This window comes from Thalassophryne amazonica, chromosome 5 (assembly GCF_902500255.1).
Source record: "Thalassophryne amazonica chromosome 5, fThaAma1.1, whole genome shotgun sequence".
Classification (NCBI taxonomy): domain Eukaryota; kingdom Metazoa; phylum Chordata; class Actinopteri; order Batrachoidiformes; family Batrachoididae; genus Thalassophryne; species Thalassophryne amazonica.
Genome location: NC_047107.1, coordinates 48,495,009 through 48,516,371, shown reverse-complemented (window position 1 = coordinate 48,516,371; position 21,363 = coordinate 48,495,009). Strand labels below are relative to the sequence as shown.

At 44.4% G+C, this 21,363-nt stretch overlaps 1 protein-coding gene across 1 annotated transcript in view; it reads left to right on the top strand.

Annotated features, from left to right (window-relative positions):
• The window catches only part of pip5k1bb (phosphatidylinositol-4-phosphate 5-kinase, type I, beta b), a 114,903-nt gene that overhangs the window by 77,676 nt on the left and 15,864 nt on the right, over positions 1-21,363 (top strand). Inside the window, 5 exon segments of the mRNA XM_034170123.1 lie at positions 12,552-12,754; positions 12,981-13,064; positions 18,532-18,592; positions 18,675-18,701; positions 18,703-18,760. Of these exon segments, the coding sequence (XP_034026014.1) occupies positions 12,552-12,754; positions 12,981-13,064; positions 18,532-18,592; positions 18,675-18,701; positions 18,703-18,760 (433 nt within the window).

The window sequence follows — 21,363 nt, the reverse complement described above, 5'->3', positions numbered from 1 at the left end:
ATTTATTTGCAAGAATCCCCCGCAAAGTCCATCTGTTAAATAAAAGACGTGCAGAAGAGGTTACAATTTGCCAAAGAACACATCAACTGGCCTAAAGAGAAATGGAGGAATATCTTGTGGACTGATGAGAGTAAAATTGTTCTTTTTGGGTCCAAAGGCCGCAGACAGTTTGTGAGACGACACCCAAACTCTGAATTCAAGCCACAGTTCACAGTGAAGACAGTGAAGCATGGTGGTGCAAGCATCATGATATGGGCATGTTTCTCCTACTATGGTGTTGGGCCTATATATCGCATACCAGGTATCATGGATCAGTTTGGATATGTCAAAATACTTGAAGAGGTCATGTTGCCTTATGCTGAAGAGGACATGCCCTTGAAATGGATGTTTCAACAAGACAATGACCCCAAGCACACTAGTAAACAAGCAAAATCTTGGTTCCAAACCAACAAAATGAATGCCTCGCAGATGTGAAGAAATCATGAAAAACTGTGGTTATACAACTAAATACTAGTTTAGTGATTCACAGGATTGCTAAAAAAGCAGTTTGAACACAATAGTTTTGAGTTTGTAGCGTCAACAGCAGATGCTGCTATTATTGTGAACACCCCCTTTTCTACTTTTTTTTTACTAATAGCCCAATTTCATAGCCTTAAGAGTGTGCATATCATGAATGCTTGGTGTTGTTGGATTTGTGAGAATCTACTGGTACCTTGTTTCCCATGTAACAATGAGAAATATACTCAAAACCTGGATTGGTTTTAGTCACATAGCACTACTATTATTCTTAACACTACTGTATATCATAATATATTATTAGATATTTTAATCCTGTCCTGAGCACATTGCAATGAAATTTCCTTCTGTGTACATCTGGGAGCTGTTTTGCACAGGCGAGCAGAGAATTGCAGCTGTGTTCTTGCTGTTGTGACAGTTTGATTGTTTGCCTGGAAGAGGTGAGGCTCGGATTCTGCTGTGCTTTTCTGTGGACAGCCTAGTTGTAGGTCATCTTATCTGAGCATGTTCAAACAAAAACAGGCCAGTTTCTTTTGGATTCCGGGTCAGCCTGCTCTTTGATGTCCAGTGCAGGTTTTTTCAAGGTCCCCTGAGCACGAGTGGCATAACTTTATATGTGAAGCTTCCACTAAGGTGTCTTAAGTGGCATAATAATTTATTTACAGTTAGTCTTTAGGACAGAAACAGACAGACAGTCACCACTTTAGCATAGTATACACTCAGAAACATCAGACATGCTGAACGTATAACATATTTTTAGATATTTTAATCCTGAGTCCATTGCCATGAAATTTCCTCCTGTGCACATTTATTGGACACTGAATGACGATAAAAGTGTCTAAGTCTAATGTTCCATGGAACCATGGATCCTTTCAAGATGGTTCTGAAAGGATGGACCTAGCACATGGAGATCCAAAATTTTGCTTGGGATGCCATGACTTTATTCTTTACAGTAGCATGAAGTGGACGAGAGTCTATAATTTCCCTGGATGGGATGCCAGTCCATTGGAGGTTAGTTCTCCAGCTATGGACGGTGCCCATTCATATCTGAATGGACTGGAACAGTTTGGATGAAGTGTCTTGTCCAAGGGACTCAAGCTCAAGTCTGGGAGCTACCTACTCTGCACATTCTGCGTAAAATCTTTAGGAAATCTGTCTTGGAGCTATTATTTTTAAATACTTTTATATGGAAATAATGTAGACATATAATTAATTTAACATATTATTGTTTGATAAAATGGAAAATGTATAGCAGGTAGGGGTGTAACGATACACAAAAATCACGGTTCGGTACGTACCTTGGTTCTGAGGTCACGGTTCGGTTCATTTTCGGTACAGTATGGGAACAAAATGCAAAACCTAAATTTGCTTGTTCATAAACCAACAATTTATTGTAACATTATACAAACAGGAAAATAAAATAATTGCAAAGTGCTGCCTGGTAATAAGTTAAATAAAATGTTCTCAAATAAACGACAAATGTATGAAATACTATAAAAGATACATTCTTAGCAAACAGCTTTTAACAAAACCTTTCCACAAGTAAAGAGCAGCACAATGGTTCCAGCATGAAGCCCTGTTCAGTTTTATTCAACCTTCATATTTTTTTGCCAGAAAAGTTAACTTGTCCAAAACCGTCACACTCTATAAGGCATTTTTTTTAAGAGGATTAATGTTAAAGAATCCCTTTACTTTTGTACAATTTATTTTATTTTCTATCTCTTTCTGTTCATTTAATGTTTGTTAATATATCTTTTTAAATAAAGTTTTGAAAAAAAACATTGTGGGAGAGGCAAAAAAAGTGAGTTAAACCACCTTAAAAATATTTAGAACCACAAATAAACTTGATTCTTGGTTTTTTAATTTATTTTGCCATTAAAATTGGCCATCGCTTACCAAAATAAAATAACTTCTCAAGGCCAGGGCTTCTCAAAGTCTGGGGACTATTTAATCACAGCAGCAAACAAGGTCAGTAGGCTGAGCGAGTCCGAGTGAGGAGGATTGTAGATATCCCTCCGCTCAGCGCTTTCAGGCTGCTGCAGGCAGCGAAGGAGGGGGAGACCCGCTGCCGCTCGGTGACACCAGAGACTTTCACTTTCAAACATCAGAAAAGTCTCCAGTAACACCAGGAAAAGTAGCTAGATTTGTCGCTACTTGCTTGTGAGAAAATAGGTCGTCAAGAGGGTTTGGAAAGTTGCCAGATTTAGCAAGAAATTTGCTAAGTTGGCAACACTGAATGTAAACACATGCAACGCAAACTCGCCCGTGCACAGCCCTGAACTGAACCGAACGTCCCGTACTGAAACGGTTCAATACAAGTACATGTACCGTTACACCGTTAATAGCAGGCAAAACTGACTTTGATCATTTTTGGCCAAAGTGCATATAAACGTGTGCCAAAGTATAGCAATCCTTGAAATTAAGCATTGTGATTAAGAACATTATCCGAACAATACAGGAGCAGCTGAATGGACAACAACAATAACAACACCAGTAACATTGTAACTTTCAGAATGTATATTCAGCTCTAACAGAGCTGTAACCTCATCAGGCTCTGCACAGAACGTCATTGCTTGTCTCATTTGATCTGTAAGAAGGACCGGTCTCATAAAGATCAGTGGAAGTGTTCTTCAGAATTTGATTGCTGGAAAAAAAACACACAATCTCACTTTGTTAGCAGAAATAATAGCCCAGAAATCCCATCTGGATCTTGTTCATCACCAAAATTGAATGTGATCTTCCTCTTGATAGGGCTGTTTATTTCAGCGGGTTTTGTTTTGCATAAAGCTACTAACAGACATATCGCCTCCTTGGTGGAAGTAATTACAAACCAAAAATAAACAGACTGGCTTTTCTGCAGTCATCCTCTCCTTGTAGGAACAAGGAGAGGATGACTGCAGAGTGGATGAACCTGAGTTTTCTCCCTCGTCCTCCTTGAACTCGACAGGGGAAGGAGGAGACATGAAGTTAGACTCCAGGAAAGTGGGTGAAAGGCTCCTCAGACATGTCAATGTGTAACACTTGGCTCATTATGGAGAAACACCTTGTTTATTTAGTTCACCATGGGATTAGGCAGAAGGATTCTTTTGTTGGCTTTCTGGTTTTTGAGGCACTGACACGTTGCGTCATCAGAGTGTGTTTGAAAGAAAAAAATGTATTTATCTAACACCCAGCAGGAATCAGCAATCGAGAGAGTGTTAGCCACCAAACAACTCTACTTTAATAAACAAGAGGCATGTTTTGTCCCTAAAATTTACATTTTTATACACACACACACTCATAAACATCATATATATATATATATATATATATATATATATATATATGAGGCCTGTTAGAAAACTATCCGACCTTTTTATTTTTTTAAAAACTATATGGATTTGAATCATGTGCGCTTGCTTCAGCCAAGCTTGAACCTTCGTGCGCATGCGTGAGTTTTTTCACGCCTGTTGGTTGCGTCATTCGCCTGTGGGCAGGCTTTGAGTGAGCACTGGTCCACCCCCCCTCGTCGGATTTTTATTGTCAGGGAAATGGGTGAGCGATTGGAGCAGTGCTGAATCAAATTTTTCCAGAAACTGTGAGAGACAGCCAGGTGGAAACCATTCGGAAGATTCAGACGGCTTTCGGTGAGGATACTCTGGCCGTCACAGAGATTAAGGAGCATTACAACCGGATTAAAGACGGCCCACAGCGGCGGAGGGCGCGCCGCGCTCTGAGCGGCCATCGACAGGCTGAAATGACAAGATCATTTCCAAAGTGAACGCTCTGGTGATGTGAGACCCTCGTCTGACTACCAGAGAAATTGCAGAAGAGGTGTACATTAGCACTTTTGCGGCACATTCCACTGTTACAGGAGATTTTGTAATGAAAGATGTGCGGAGGAATTCGCGTGTCGGGACGGAGCCGCAATGGCACACAACAAAAAGCACGTCTGTGTTGGAAACCATTCGGAAGATTCAGACGGCTTTCGGTGGCTTTTCAGTCGAGTGAGTATCCGAGAAATTGTATAACAGCTGGGCATGTCACAACTTTTCCTGTGAGACTTCCAACACGGACGTGCTTTTTGTTGTGCGCCATTGCGGCTCCGTCCCGATGCGCGGATTCCTCCGCACGTCTTTCATTACAAAATCTCCCGTAACAGTGGAATGTGCCGCAAAAGTGCTGATGTCCAACTCTTCAGCAATTTCTCTGGTAGTCAGACGACGTCCCAGATCAACTCAGCCTTCACTTTGGAAATGATCTGGTCGTGTCACCCTGTCGATGGCCGCTCGGAGCGTGGCGCGCCCTCCGCCGATGTGGGCTGTCTTTAATCTGGTTGTAATGCTCCTTAATCTCTGTGATGCCCAGAGTATCCTCACCGAAAGCTGTCTGAATCTTCCGAATGGTTTCCATCTGGCTGTCTCTCACAGTTTCTGGAAAAATTTGATTCAGCGCTGCTCCAAGTGGCCTCTGTGTGTGTGTGTGTGTGTCTGTGTGTGTGCACGTGCCTGCGTGTGTATGGCTTCAATCATGGAGAACCTGGGAAGAGCTGACATTTGCCTTTTGATATGCTTATGTATTTTGGGTCAAGGGTGAATGCTGCGAAAACAGAATGTTGATAAGAAATATTTTTGTAGAAATTAGCAATATTAGCTAACAACAGTGAACAATGGATGTTGTGCTGCAATCCACCATGGGAGTCGGGGTTTGGGGGTTTTAAATATTATTGTGGTTCATGTTAGTTTAATAGTGTTGTTCGTGTTATTAATTTATTGTGTTTTTGTAGTTCATTGCTTTAGTCCAGGGGTGGGCAATCATGTGCCATGAAGTGCCGACACACTGCAGGTTTTCCTTGCTACCAATCACCTCAGCAGGTGATTTAATTGACGATCAGGTGTTTATGTTCAGGGACGAAGCTCATCATCAACCCACCTGCTGAGGTGATTGGTTGCAAGGAATACCTGCAGTGTCTCGGCCCTCGTTGCCCACCCCTGGTTCAGTCAGTTTAATTAAGTGTCATGTTGCCATTACCATGAGTGAGACGTATAGTGCATTTGGTGTCTTCTGCCACTGTCTCTGTTTGTGGGTGTGTACAAATAAAAGCACCTACTTGTGGCAGAATACAGAAAAGGCAAAAAGCTCTGCATGTGTGCGTGTGTATAACTTCGATCACGGACAAACCAGGTAGGGCTGACATTTGCTGTTTGGTATGCCTATGTGTTTTGGGTCAAGGATGACCACCAAAATGGAACGTTGAAAGGACTAATATTTTTGTAGAAACTATGGATATTAGCTAACAACACTGAACAATGGATGCTGATAATTACATTCTGGACTCACACACCATTCCAGCAGGGGGCAGTAAATCATCTATGTATGCATGCATGCTTGATTTTATTTAGTAAGTTCAATCAATCAATCAATCAATTTTTATTTATATAGCCCCAAATCACAACAAACAGTTGCCCCAAGGCGCTTTATATTGTAAGGCAAGGCCATACAATAATTACATAAAAACCCCAACGGTAAAAACGACCCCCTGTGAGCACGCACTTGGCGACAGTGGGAAGGAAAAACTCCCTTTTAACAGGAAGAAACCTCCAGCAGAACCAGGCTCAGGGAGGGGCAGTCTTCTGCTGGGACTGGTTGGGGCTGAGGGAGAGAACCAGGAAAAAGACATGCTGTGGAAGAGAGCAGAGATCAATCACTAATGTTTAAATGCAGAGTGGTGCATACAGAGCAAAAAGAGAAAGAAACACTCAGTGCATCATGGGAACCCCCCAGCAGTCTAAGTCTATAGCAGCATAACTAAGGGATGGTTCAGGGTCACCTGATCCAGCCCTAACTATAAGCTTTAGCAAAAAGGAAAGTTTTAAGCCTAATCTTAAAAGTAGAGAGGGTGTCTGTCTCCCTGATCCGAATTGGGAGCTGGTTCCACAGGAGAGGAGCCTGAAAGCTGAAGGCTCTGCCTCCCATTCTACTCTTACAAACCCTAGGAACTACAAGTAAGCCTGCAGTCTGAGAGCGAAGCGCTCTATTGGGGTGATATGGTACTATGAGGTCCCTAAGATAAGATGGGACCTGATTATTCAAAACCTTATAAGTAAGAAGAAGAATTTTAACAGGAAGCCAGCATCACTCTGAGACAAGACCTTTCTAATTTTAGAGATATTGCGTAAATGCAAAAAAGCAGTCCTACATATTTGTTTAATATGCGCTTTGAATGACATATCCTGATCAAAAATGACTCCAAGATTTCTCACAGTATTACTAGAGGTCAGGGTAATGCCATCCAGAGTAAGGATCTGGTTAGACACCATGTTTCTAAGATTTGTGGGGCCAAGTACAATAACTTCAGTTTTATCTGAGTTTAAAAGCAGGAAATTAGAGGTCATCCATGTCTTTATGTCTGTAAGACAATCCTGCAGTTTAGCTAATTGGTGTGTCCCCTCTGGCTTCATGGATAGATAAAGCTCGGTATCATCTGCGTAACAATGAAAATTTAAGCAATGCCGTCTAATAATACTGCCTAAGGGAAGCAAGTATAAAGTGAATAAAATTGGTCCTAGCGCAGAACCTTGTGGAACTCCATAATTAACCTTAGTCTGTGAAGAGGATTCCCCATTTACATGAACAAATTGTAATCTATTAGATAAATATGATTCAAACCACCGCAGCGCAGTGCCTTTAATACCTATGGCATGCTCTAATCTCTGTAATGAAATTTTATGGTCAGCAGTATCAAAAGCAGCACTGAAGTCTAACAGAACAAGTACAGAGATGAGTCCATTGTCTGAGGCCATAAGAAGATCATTTGTAACCTTCACTAATGCTGTTTCTGTACTATGATGAATTCTAAAACCTGACTGAAACTCTTCAAATAGACCATTCCTCTGCAGATGATCAGTTAGCTGTTTTACAACTACCCTTTCAAGAATTTTTGAGAGAAAAGGAAGGTTGGAGATAGGCCTATAATTAGCTAAGATAGCTGGGTCAAGTGATGGCTTTTAAGTAATGGTTTAATTACTGCTACCTTAAAAGCCTGTGGTACATAGCCAACTAATAAAGATAGATTGATCATATTTAAGATCGAAGCATTAAATAATGGTAGGGCTTCCTTGAGCAGCCTGGTAGGAATGGGGTCTAATAGACATATTGATGGTTTGGATGAAGTAACTAATGAAAATAACTCAGACAGAACAATCTGAGAGAAAGAGTCTAACCAAATACCGGCATCACTGAAAGCAGCCAAAGATAACGATACGTCTTTGGGATGGTTATGAGTAATTTTTTCTCTAATAGTTAAAATTTTATTAGCAAAGAAAGTCATGAAGTCATTACTAGTTAAAGTTAAAGGAATACTCGGCTCAATAGAGCTCTGACTCTTTGTCAGCCTGGCTACAGTGCTGAAAAGAAACCTGGGGTTGTTCTTATTTTCTTCAGTTAGTGATGAGTAGTAAGATGTCCTAGCTTTACGGAGGGCTTTTTTATAGAGCAACAGACTCTTTTTCCAGGCTAAGTGAAGATCTTCTAAATTAGTGAGATGCCATTTCCTCTCCAACTTACGGGTTATCTGCTTTAAGCTGCGAGTTTGTGAGTTATACCACGGAGTCAGGCACTTCTGATTTAAAGCTTTCTTTTTCAGAGGAGCTACAGCATCCAAAGTTGTCTTCAATGAGGATGTAAAACTATTGACGAGATACTCTATCTCACTTACAGAGTTTAGGTAGCTACTCTGCACTGTGTTGGTATATGGCATTAGAGAACAAAAGAAGGAATCATATCCTTAAACCTAGTTACAGCGCTTTCTGAAAGACTTCTAGTGTAATGAAACTTATTCCCCACTGCTGGGTAGTTCATCAGAGTAAATGTAAATGTTATTAAGAAATGATCAGACAGAAGGGAGTTTTCAGGGAATACTGTTAAGTCTTCAATTTCCATACCATAAGTCAGAACAAGATCTAAGATATGATTAAAGTGGTGGGTGGACCCATTTACATTTTGAGCAAAGCCAATTGAGTCTAATAATAGATTAAATGCAGTGTTGAGGCTGTCATTCTCAGCATCTGTGTGGATGTTAAAATCGCCCACTATAATTATCTTATCTGAGCTAAGCACTAAGTCAGACAAAGGTCTGAAAATTCACAGAGAAACTCACAGTAACGACCAGGAGGACAATAGATAACAACAAATAAAACTGGTTTTTGGGACTTCCAATTTGGATGGCCAAGACTAAGAGTCAAGCTTTCAAATGAATTAAAGCTCTGTCTGGGTTTTTAATTAATTAATAAGCTGGAATGGAAGATTGCTGCTAATCCTCCGCCTCGGCCCGTGCTACGAGCATTCTGGCAGTTAGTGTGACTCGGGGGTGTTGACTCATTTAAACTAACATATTCATCCTGCTGTAACCAGGTTTCTCTAAGGCAGAATAAATCAATATGTTGATCCATTATTATATCATTTACTAACAGGGACTTAGAAGAGAGAGACCTAATGTTTAATAGACCACATTTAACTGTTTTAGTCTGTGGTGCAGTTGAAGGTGCTATATTATTTTTTCTTTTGAATTTTATGCTTTAAATAGCTTTTTACTGGTTATTGGTGGTCTGGGAGCAGGCACCGTCTCTACGGGGATGGGGTAATGAGGGGATGGCAGGGGGAGAGAAGCTGCAGAGAGGTGTGTAAGACTACAACTCTGCTTCCTGGTCCCAACCCTGGATAGTCACGGTTTGGAGGATTTAAGAAAATTGGCCAGATTTCTAGAAATGAGAGCTGCTCCATCCAAAGTGGGATGGATGCCGTCTCCTAACAAGACCATGTTTTCCCCAGAAGCTTTGCCAATTATCTATGAAGCCCACCTCATTTTTTGGACACCACTCAGACAGCCAGCAATTCAAGGAGATCATGCGGCTAAACATGTCACTCCCAGTCTGATTGGGAAGGGGCCCAGAGAAAACTACAGAGTCCGACATTGTTTTTGCAATGTTACACACCGATTCAATGTTAATTTTAGTGACCTCCGATTGGCGTAACCGGGTGTCATTATTGCCGACGTGAATTACAATCTTACCAAATTTACGCTTAGCCTTAGCCAGCAGTTTCAAATTTCCTTCAATGTCGCCTGCTCTGGCCCCCGGAAGACAATTGACCATGGTTGCTGGTGTCGCTAACTTCACATTTCTCAAAACGGAGTCGTCAATAACCAGAGTTTGATCCTCGGCGGGTGTGTCGTCGAGTGGGGAAAAATGGTTAGAAATGTGAACGGGTTGGCGGTGTACACGGGGCTTCTGTTTAGGGCTACGCTTCCTCCTCACAGTCACCCAGTCGGCCTGCTTTCCCGGCTGCTCGGGATCTGCCAGAGGGAAACTACCGGCGGCTAAGCTACCTTGGTCCGCACCGACTACAGGGGCCTGGCTAGCTGTAGAATTTTCCACGGTGCGGAGCCGAGTCTCCAATTCGCCCAGCCTGGCCTCCAAAGCTACGAATAAGCTACACTTATTACAAGTACCATTACTGCTAAAGGAGGCCGAGGAATAACTAAACATTTCACACCCAGAGCAGAAAAGTGCGGGAGAGACAGGAGAAGCCGCCATGCTAAACCGGCTAAGAGCTAGTAGCTGCGCTAAGCTAGCGGACTAAAAACACACAAGTGAATAATGTGTAAATAATTTAGAGGTGATTCAGCAGAGGGAGTGCTTTAGTTAAGGCACGTGAAGATTACACTGTGAAACAAATCGTTATCTAGGTAACTAGATCAATCTAACTGCGCAGATTTAACAGATACAGCAAAACACCGCTGTGCTCCGGAACAGGAAGTGATACAATACCGCAGTGAGAGCCAACCACCAGTAGAGGCCAGTTCAGTGTAAGTACATAATATAATAGTAAATACGTTAAAAAACATGGATGACACGAGAAAGTAAAAACACTTATTTCCAGTGTAGTCCATTTAAAAACCAAAATAGACAAATAGACAAAATAGAAGTAATAATAAAATCAAATAATAAAAATGAATACTGATAATAATAATAATTAATAATAATAATGATAATAATAATAGTGTGTATATGATAACGAGAACCTAAACAATTTATAAATACAATAAGACAGTAAATTATCATTACAACAATATATAATAACAGGAAATAAAAGGGCTAGGTTGGTCCAGGTTGTTAAAAGTGGCATTTTGCCTTTAATTCGGGTTGACTTATATCTGCGTGTGTCGTGATTTTTAAATGAGCAGGCAGCTGTTAATTAAATAACCTCTTAATTTTGCTGTCTGAAGGTCTTAAATAACCACTTAATTTTGCTCTTTGAGTGATACCAGGATGATGCATTTCACTTAAAAATACACATGCCACGGAGTGTTTCTCACTTTGCCCATTTCTCTTTGCAGCACCTCTCAAGCTTGATTAGGTTGGATGGGGAGTGTCGGTGCACAGCCATTTTCAGATCTCTTCAGATATGTTCAATCAGATTCAGGTCTGGCCTCTGACTGGACCACTCAAGGACATTCACAGAATTGGTTTGAAGCCACTCCTTTGATATTTTGGCTGTGTGCTTAGGGTCATTGTCTTGCTGACAGATCAACTGTTGCCCCAGTCTGATGTCAAGAACGCTCTGGAGCAGGTTTTCATCCAGGATGTCTGTACATTGCATTCATCTTTCCCTCAATCCTGACTAGTCTTCCAGTTCCTGCTGCTGAAAAACATCCCCACAGCATGATGCTGCCACCACCATGCTTCACTGTAGGGATGGTGCCTACTTTCCTGCAAACATGATGTCTGGCATTCACACCAAAGAGTTCAATCTTTGTCTCATCAGAGACAATCATGTTTCTCATGGTCTGAGAGTCCTTCAGGTGCCTTTTGGCAAATTCCAGCCAGGCTGCCATGTGGCCTTTTCTAAGGAGTGGCTTCTGTCTGGCCACTTTACCATACAGGCCTGATTGGCGGATTGCTGCAGAGATGGTTGTCCTTCTGGAATCTTCTAATCTCTCCACAGAGGAATGCTGGAGCACTGACAGAGGGGCCATTGGGTTCTTGGTCACCTCCCTGACTGAGGCCCTTCTCCCCTGATCGACCAGTTTAGACAGGCGGCCAGCTCTAAGAATGATGGAGGCCTTGGGACCATCAAAGCAGAAATATTTCTGTACCCTTCCCCAGATTTGTGCCTCAAGACAATCCTGTCTTTAGGAAGAGTCCTGGTGGAGCCAAACGTCTTCCATTTATGGATGATGGATGCCACTGTGCTCATTGCTTCAAAGCAGCAGAAATGTTTCTGTCCCCTTTGTGCCTCTAGATAATCCTGTCTCAGAGGTCTACAAACAATTCCTTTGACTTCATGGTTGGTTTGTGCTCTGACATGCACTGTCAACTGTGGAACCTTATATGTAGACAGGTGTGTGCCTTTCCAAATCATGTCCAATCAACTGAATTTACCCCAGGTGGACTCCAAATAAGCTGTAAAATCATCTCAAGAATGATCAGTGGAAACAGGAGGTACCTGAGCTTAATTTTGAGCTTTGTGGCAAAGGCTGTGAAAACTTATGTACATGTGATTTCTGAACTTTTTGATTTTTAATAAATTTGCAAAAATCTGAAAAAAAAAGAGTTTTTTCACATTGTCATTAAGGGGTATTGTGTGTAGACGTTTCAGGATAAAATGAATTTCATCCATTTTGGAATAAGGCTGTAACATAAAATGTGGAAAAAGTGAAGTGCCGTGAATACTTTCTGGATGCACTGTAAACGTAGCAATCAATCATAAAATACACTCAGTTCATCAATTCCCCAAGGATTAGTTATGGTGTAAGTACCAAGTGTCCGCCATACATGCTTAATACATAATTGTGTTAACAATATGCCCGTAATCATAGATAGTCACAAGCAGCTAATGCATAATGATAGAAAAATAATAAAACTTCCTCCCATCATCTCTTTGGAGGATTTACTTATGCAGTTAGTTAATCATCGGAAAGTCTGTGAATGTCACGATGGCCACACCACAGGACACATACTTTGAGTTAAATTGTGATCACTTGTAACTCGCTGTAGGTGCTGGAAAGCTTTAAGATCATGGACTACAGTCTTCTGCTGGGTGTGCACGTCCTGGACCAGAACCAAAGGGAGACTGTTGAACTAGGCCAGGCGGGGGGCGACGGGAGGAAACATGTTGGTCAGAGAGTCCTTTATTCCACTGCTATGGAGTCCATTCAGGGAGACGGCAAGGCTGCTGAAATCCTCACCACAGACGACACGTGAGTTAGCTCATGTCTGGACATAACTCCCCCTCAGGGGCAATTATACAATCGTGGTCACAACTACAAACACACACAGTTGCTTTTCTGCATTTTTATAGCAATGCACTTGAACATAAATATTTGTAAGAGCCTCTTAAAAAGTGTGGGTGCACAGAGCCTTTATGTGAGCATGCAGTCATACTGTGAATTCATTCGTACTGCTGCTGTTTGTGATCTGTTTTAGGATGGGTGGCATTCCTGCCAAAACGCACAAAGAAGAAAAACTGCTCATCTTCCTGGGCATCATAGATATTCTACAGTCATACAGGTACCAATCAACATACTGTGATACTGCCTCCAATATAGAACAAAGACTGTATATTTATGTTTTAAGTTTTCTACAGTATGGAAATGTTATATCAAGTTTTTTCCATGGTGAGTAAAATAGAAAAAAATTGCAGTTTGTTTAGTATATAAGTTGTACCTTCTATCTGTATTATCACCTCTTTAATGCCTCTTTTATGCATTATTATAAACTGCTGTTTACTTTATATTATTTGCATTTGTTCTTTTCTTATTAGAGTTTATTTTGTTTAGTGCCTTAATTCCTGGATTAAGGCAGTAAACAATTCTCCCCCTCTAGCTGCCACCTTATTGTGGTGGGGGAGTTTGCGTACCCGGATGATCCTAGGAGCTATGTTGTCGGGGGCTTTGTGCTCCCTGTAGGGTCTCCCAAGGCAAACAGGTCCTAGGTGACGGGTCAGACTAAGGGCAGTTCAGAACCTCCATGACCAGTAAAAGATCAAGGACTGAGACGTCGCCCGGTATGGCGGAGCCGGGGTCCCACTCTGGAGCCAGGCCTGGGGTTGGGGCTCGAGCGCGAGCGCCTGGTGGTCGGGCCTTAGCCCATGGGGCCCGGCCGGGCTCAGCCCGAAAGAGTGACGTGGGCCCGCCCTCCTGTGGGTTCACCACCTGCAGAGGGGGCCATGGGGGTCGGGTGCAGAGAAGATTGAGTGGCGGTCGAGGGCGGGTGGCCCGGCGGCCCGGTCCATGCTCATAGCCCCTGGCTGTTGGGACGTGGAATGTCACCTCGCTAGGGGGGAAGGAGCCTGAGCTTGTGCGGGAGGTTGAGCGATACCGACTAGAGATAGTCGGGCTCACCTCCACGCACAGCTTGGGCTCTGGTACCCAACTCGTGGAGAGGGGCTGGACGCTTCATTTTTCTGGCGTCGCCCACGGGGAGAGGCGGAGAGCTGGAGTCGCATTGCTTATTGCTCCCCAGCTCAGTCGCCAAGTGTTGGAGTTCACTCTGGTGAACGAGAGGGTCGCGTCCGTACGCCTTCGGGTCGGGGACAGGTCTCTCACCGTTGTCTCGGCCTACGGGCCGAGCAGCAGTGCAGAGTACCCGACCTTCCTGGAGTCCCTGGGAGGGGTACTAGATAGCGCTCCGACTGGGGACTCCATTGTTCTCCTGGGGGATTTCAAGGCCCACGTGGGCGGCGACAGTGAGACCTGGAGGGGGGTGATCGGGAAGCACGGCCTCCCTGATATGAACCCAAGTGGTGTTCAGTTGTTGGACTTCTGTGCTAGTCACAGGTTGTCCATCACGAACACCATGTTCGAGCACAAGGGTGTCCATAAGTGCACGTGGCACCAGGACACCCTGAGCCGGAGGTCGATGATCGACTTTGTAGTCGTATCATCAGACCTTCGGCCACGTGTCTCGTACACTTGAGTGAAGAGAGGGGCAGAGCTGTCGACTGATCACCACCTGGTGGTGAGTTGGATCCGCTGGGAGGGTAGGAAGCCGGTCAGACCTGGCAGGCCCAGACATATCATGAGGGTCTGCTGGGAACGACTGGCGGAACCCTCTGTCAGCGAGGTCTTCAACTCCCACCTCCGGGAGAGCTTCTCCCAGATCCCGGTGGAGGTTGGAGACATGGAGTCCGAGTGGACCATGTTCTCCACCTCCATTGTCGATGCGGCTGCTCGTAGCTGTGGTCGCAAGGTCTCTGGTGCCTGTCGCAGAGGCAATCCCTGAACCCGGTGATGGACACCAGAAGTAAGGGATGCCGTCAAGCTGAAGAAGGAGTCCTACTTATCTTTGTTGGTAGGTGGGACCCCAGAGGCAGCTGACAGGTACCGGCAGGCCAAGCGTGCCGCAGCCCGTGCGGTCGCAGAGGCAGAAACTCTGGTCTGGGAGGAGTTCGAGGAGGCTATGGGGGAGGACTATCGGTCGGCCTCGAAGAGATTCTGGCAAACCGTCCGACGCCTCAGGAGGCGGAAGCAGCTCTCCACCAGCACTGTTTACGGTGCGGGTGGGGAGCTGTTGACTCTGACTGGGGATGTTGTCGGGCGGTGGAAGGAGTACTTCGAAGATCTCCTCAATCCCATCGTCACGTCTTCCGAAGAGGAAGCAGAGACTGGGGACTCAGAGGCGGACTCATCCATTACCCAGGCCGAAGTCACCGAGGTGGTTAGAAAGCTCCTCGGTGGCAAGGCTCCTGGGGTGGATGAAGTCCGTCCTGAGTACCTTAAGTCTCTGGATGTTGTGGGGCTGTCTTGGCTGACACGCCTCTGCAACATCGCGTGGTGATCGGGGACAGTGCCTCTGGATTGGCAGACCGGGGTGGTGGTCCCTCTGTTTAAGAAGGGGGACCGGAGGGTGTGTTCCAACTATAGGGGGATCACACTCCTCAGCCTCCCCAGTAAGGTCTATTCCAGAGTACCGGAGAGGAGAATTCGACCGATGGTCGAACCTCGGATTCAGGAGGAGCAGTGTGGTTTTCGTCCTGGTCGCGGCACACTGGACCAGCTCTACACGCTCCGTCGGGTGCTCGAGGGTTCATGGGTGTTCGCCCAACCAGTCTACATGTTTTGTGGATCTGGAGAAGGCGTTCGACCGTGTCCCTCGGGGCACCCTGTGGGGAGTGCTCCGGGAGTACGGGGTCCGGGGTCCTTTGCTTAGGCCTATCCGGTCCCTGTACGACCGCAGCAGGAGCTTGGTTCGCATTGCCGGTAGTAAGTCAAACCTGTTTCCAGTGCACGTTGGCCTCCACCAGGGCTGCCCTTTGTCACTGGTACTGTTCATTATTTTTATGGACAGAATTTCTAGGCGCAGCCAGGGTGTAGAGGGGGTCTGGTTTGGGAACCACAGAATATCGTCTCTGCTGTTTGCGGACGATGTGGTTCTGTTGGCTTCGTCAAATCAGGACCTTCAGCGTGCACTGGGGTGGTTTGCAGCCGAGTGTGAAGCGTCCGGGATGAAAATCAGCACCTCCAAATCCGAGGCCATGGTTCTCGACCGGAAAAAGGTGCTTTGCCCTCTTCAGGTCGGTGGAGTGTCCTTGCCTCAAGTGGAGGAGTTTAAGTATCTCGGGGTCTTGTTCACAAGTGAGGGACGGATGGAGCGTGAGATCGATAGACGGATCGGTGCAGCATCTGCAGTGATGCGGTCACTGTATTGGACCGTCGTGGTGAAGAGAGAGCTGAGCAGGGGGGCAGAGCTCTTGATTTACCGATCGATCTATGTTCTGATCCTCACCTATGGTCATGAGATTTGGCTCATGACCGAAAGAACGAGATCGCGAGTACAAGCGGCCGAGATGAGTTTCCTCTGCAGGGTGGCTGGGCGCTCCCTTAGAGATAGGGTGAGGAGATAGGGTGAGGAGGTCAGTCACTTGGGAGGAGCTCGGAGTCGAGCCGCTGCTCCTCCACGTCGAAAGGAGTCAGTTGAGGTGGCTCGGGCATCTTTTCCGGATGCCCCCTGGACGCCTCACTGGAGAGCTGTTCCGGGCACGTCCCACTGGGAGGAGGCCCTGGGGAAGACCCAGGACACGCTGGAGGGACTACATCTCTCGGCAGGCTTGGGAACGCCTTGTGGTTCCCCTGGAGGAGCTGGGGGAGGTGTGTGTGGATCAGGAGGTCTGGGCGGCTTTGCTTGAGCTGCTGCCCCCGCGACCCGACTCCGGATAAAGCGGATGAAAATGGATGGATGGATGGATAATTCCTGGATGTCCTATATCAGGGGTGGCCAAGTTCAGTCCTCGAGAGCCACCTTCCTGACACTCTTTGTTGTCTCCCTGCTCCAACACACCTGAATCCAATTAAAGACTCATTAAAAGTCTGCTAACAAGTCTTTCATTGGATTCAGGTGTGTTGGAGCAGGGAGACAACTAAGAGTGTCAGGAAGGTGGCTCTCGAGGACCGAACTTGGCCACCCCTGTCCTATATGAATAGTCATTATAATAATAATTATTAACAATGAATGTGATTTTCCGGTATACAAGTCTTTTTGCCAGCTTGCACTCGGCCGAGACGAACGCATTTTTCTCTTCTCCCTCCCTCCTTATCTTTCCTGCTTCTGTGGCGTGTTGTCTGTGAGGCTGCAGCTTTGCTCTTCTAGAAAACAACAAAAATGGATCTGTTAAAGTGGTCTCTGAATGCAATTGACACTATTTTTTCCACAAGACATTCGGGGGCGGAGGACCCGACCTGTTCTGCCGGGACGCATGTGATGGGTTACGTGATGGACTCATGGAGGAGATGGCAGGTCATGTGCCTTTACACGCTTTCTGTGCAGGACGTCGAAGATGTGTATATATTTGGCTTGGTGGTGACCGGCTTTCTGCTGTGTGGAGCGGGCATGGCGCTGGTTTACCGGAAAATTAATTAGGTGGAAGCAGCAATAATTGGGCCGTCGAGGCTGCCCCACATGATTGATTCAATTGGGAAGGCAGTGGCTGCGCATTCGGCGGGTGTTAACCGCATGCTGGAAAACATCTCGGGCAGGATTGCAGCTCTGGAAAACCGCTTTGACCGTCAGTAAAGACCACATCCTACATTCAGATGTATTGAGAGCCACTCTGTTCTCAGAACTGTGGAATCTTTCAGGCGTCTGCTAATCTGGATATTAATTTGGCTTCCCCAAACACAGCTGCACTTCAAGGCCGCTACGATAAAAAACCTTCTCAAGAAGATCAACACTTAAGCCTCGCTCCCTGGTCATCCCCCTCCCCTCAGCTTCTCCAGCTCTGACGTTGACTGTGGACAGTGGACTTTTCAGGGCTGAGCCCCTCCCCCTTCCAGGATTGTCGGACAAGGCCGTTGATGGCACCTAATAGGCTGCACTCACACACCTATGGATAATTTAAAGATTCCAGTCCACCTAACCCGCATGTCTTTGGATGTGGGAGGAAACGGGACCACCTGAATGTACAACAGCCACGTTTTACTCTGATTGATGACTTCAACTGATGCTCCTTCATACCCAACCTGCTTACTGCTTGTTGAATTATCACCCTCTTTCGATGGACAGAGCAATAATCTGAGTTACAAACCTGGAGACGATGTCTCTGTCCTACATTGTTTAAATCTGCCTATCAGTCTTTTTTAATCAACATGTTTTTTTTTTTTTGTATGTATGTGTGTGTTAAGAGAGAAACCTTTGTCTCTTTAAAAAAAAAACTAAAACTAAAGAAAGCTTGATATAAATCATTGTGCGCCCTTTGGTTGATGCACCACTGACTGAAATGTGAACTGGGTGGGCGGGGTCAGGATGCTCCCCCACTCATTCAGGTTTATCTTTGGTTGTTTGCCTCATTAAGCAACATTCCCGAAACACTAAATGTTACATAATAAAAAAGCATTAATGTATTCGGGCTACAAGGCTGAAAAATAACCTCAGGTTGTTTTGCACTGTAGAGAAAGTGTCTCAGGTTTGCTCAAGCATAAAAAGGAAATTGTTGTGTAATGGAATACTTTGTGACTGGGCTACTTTTTTTTGTTTCTCGCAGGTTCATTAAGAAGTTGGAACATTCGTGGAAAGCCCTGGTGTATGACGGGGGTAAAATGATAGCCGCTTCACTGCTGCTGTTGTGAAGAGCTTTTCTGGTGACGGTCTGGGTAAAAGCCTGACCTTTTCTCTGCTTGTCCCCAGGAGTCCGTCTCAGTGCACCGGCCAGGATTTTAATGCGAGCCGCTTCCTCAAATTCATGAGCACACGAGTCTTCAGGAAGATTCACTGTAAGTTTTTATTTATTTATTTAATTTTTTTTTTGCAAATTCACCTGGAATATTCCTCTTTATTTTATAGTTCTACCTAGTATTTTCATGTCTGTTATCACATCTGTCCATGGACTCCTGCTGGGCTACATTTAGACTGTGGGCATAGAAAATCCCATTACAATGGCAGGATGTGGATGAACAGCCAAATTAAAATATAGAAAATATTGCAAACAGCACATCCTACCTCTTTGAGTACTTGTAAAACCAAATTTGCATGCCACTGATTTACATCTCTGTAGCTCTTTAAAACTCCATCCATGACTGAGTGGGAAATGAGAAAAAAAAAAAAAGCGTCTAAATGTACAATATGATAAAATACCATCACTTGCTACATTATGCACTGAATTTATGCTCAGCATAATAGAATTTCAGAATTAACACCCACAGTGTTATTTTAATACAACATGTCTAGATGTTCCCTAGAGCTGGGTATGGATTCAGATTTCAAGAATCGATTTGATTCCGATTCTTAAGATTCAGAATCGATTATTTCGGTTCGATCTGATATTGATTTGGGTTAGTGTTATTAAAACCGTCTTTGAGCCGTTACCTAATTGTTGAGTTATGTAACATAATACTAGTATTATACTGACATTTGACTGCAAATTAATGAAGTATTGGTAGTTAATGATGGCAGTAAGACTGATGGCATGGACCATCTCCCTCCCAGATTGGTAGAGTAGTATTTTTATTTTACAAACATACTGAAGGGCAAAATTACTGAGCAGATCCAGGGCAGCCAAAAGAGGGTACCAGAGGTACATTGGTCCTGACACAGGTATATTTCTACACCCTTCCCGTAGGGTAGCTTGGTGGGCAAGTGGTTAGTGTACTTGCTTCCCAAATAGAAGGTTCCCATTACAAGACCACCTGTGCCGACTCTCTTTATAATGTGCAGTTGCTTCAGGAAGGGCATCCGGTGTAAAATCCCTGCCAAATCAACATGTAGACCCAGCTGAAAGATTTGGTCGATATGTGTGCCAACACTAACTTTTCAAAGTGTTATAATACCCTGAGAGTGTTATCTGGCTAACTCTTGCATCTTTGGAAGAATAAGAATAGATGCACCATCTGATATGCTTCGTTATCACATTATGTGTCATCATGCGTCATGTCATGAAACAGTGGTTCTCAATTCGTTCCTCAGTACCACCTAACCTACACATTTTCCATCTCTCCTGCTCTGCCACAAGCTGATTCACTCATTCAGGTGTGCAGCCAGTCATGTACTAGCAGACACCTGAATGAGCGAATCAGCTTGTGAGCACAGCAGGGAGAGATGGAAAATGTGTAGGTTGTATTTGAGGACCAGGTATGAGAACCACTGTCATTGAACCTTGATCTTATTTGTCACTTTGCAGACCACCCATTCAAAATAGTCAAAACTATTGAGTCCGATTAGGTGAACCACCAAATAGCACCTTTGTTGTTGTTTTTTACCAAAACTGGCCTTTTCCGGCATTTTTGCTGTTTTTACCACGACTGTAATTTTCAGCGTTGGTAGTACACCCAATACCCTTTTAGAATCCTCATGTTTTGTCCTTATTCTTTGGAAGTAGAAGGAAGTGTAATGTGGAGTCAGTAAGGGCATCTGGTGTAAAAGTTGCACCAAATCAACATATAGGATCTGCTGTGGGGACCCCAAGGGAGAAGAAGAAATAACTTTTGATGATGAGACAAATAATGTGGTGCACCTTTCAACATAATCCAAGCATTTTGAAAATTCAATATAGAACCACTCAGGGAAGGTTTTCATATTTTTGTGTAGGCCATGACATATTGAGGTGGGATTGGGAGTAAATGGACTGAATTTATGTAGCACTTTTATGGTTACAGTACTTTACAATGATGCCTCATGTTCATGCACACTGATGTCAGGGTATTGCTCTACAAGGCACTCAACTGCACACCGGAACAATTTGGCTCTTAGTGATTTCCAGTCTGATGGGGAGATTGAACTGAGGAGCCTTTGATCATAAATCCACCGCTTTAACAACTATACCACTCCCCCACCCCCCATGGTCCTTCTGTCCTCTTTAGTGGTACTAGTTAGGTCACATTTATATATAGCAGCACACAGGGTAAGAAGCACACAGAGTATCAAAAGTGAAAGAAAAAAAAAAAGCAGTTTGCAAATATAATACCACACATACTGATCACTACTGCTTTACTGGCTACTTTGTTCCTCTCCTTCCTGTCCTCTGTCTTCCTGTTACCCCCCACCACCACCAAAGGAGTTTTTCAGTCTGTTGGTCCTGCACTTGGGAAGGAGCAGTCTGTGGCTGATAGCCACAGACTGCTGACTGAGCCAAGCAAGCAAGCAAGAGCTACAGACTGACAGTCTGTGGCTCTTGCTTGCCTCTACTGGTGGTTGGCTTTCACTGCGGCATTGTATCACTTCCTGTTCCGGAGCACAGCGATGTTTTGCTGTATCTGTTAGCTGTTTAATCTGCGCAGTTAGATTGATCTAGTTAACTAGATAACGATTTGTTTCACAGTGTAATCTTCACGTGCCTTAACTAAAGCACTCCCTCTGCTGAATCACCTCTAAATTATTTACA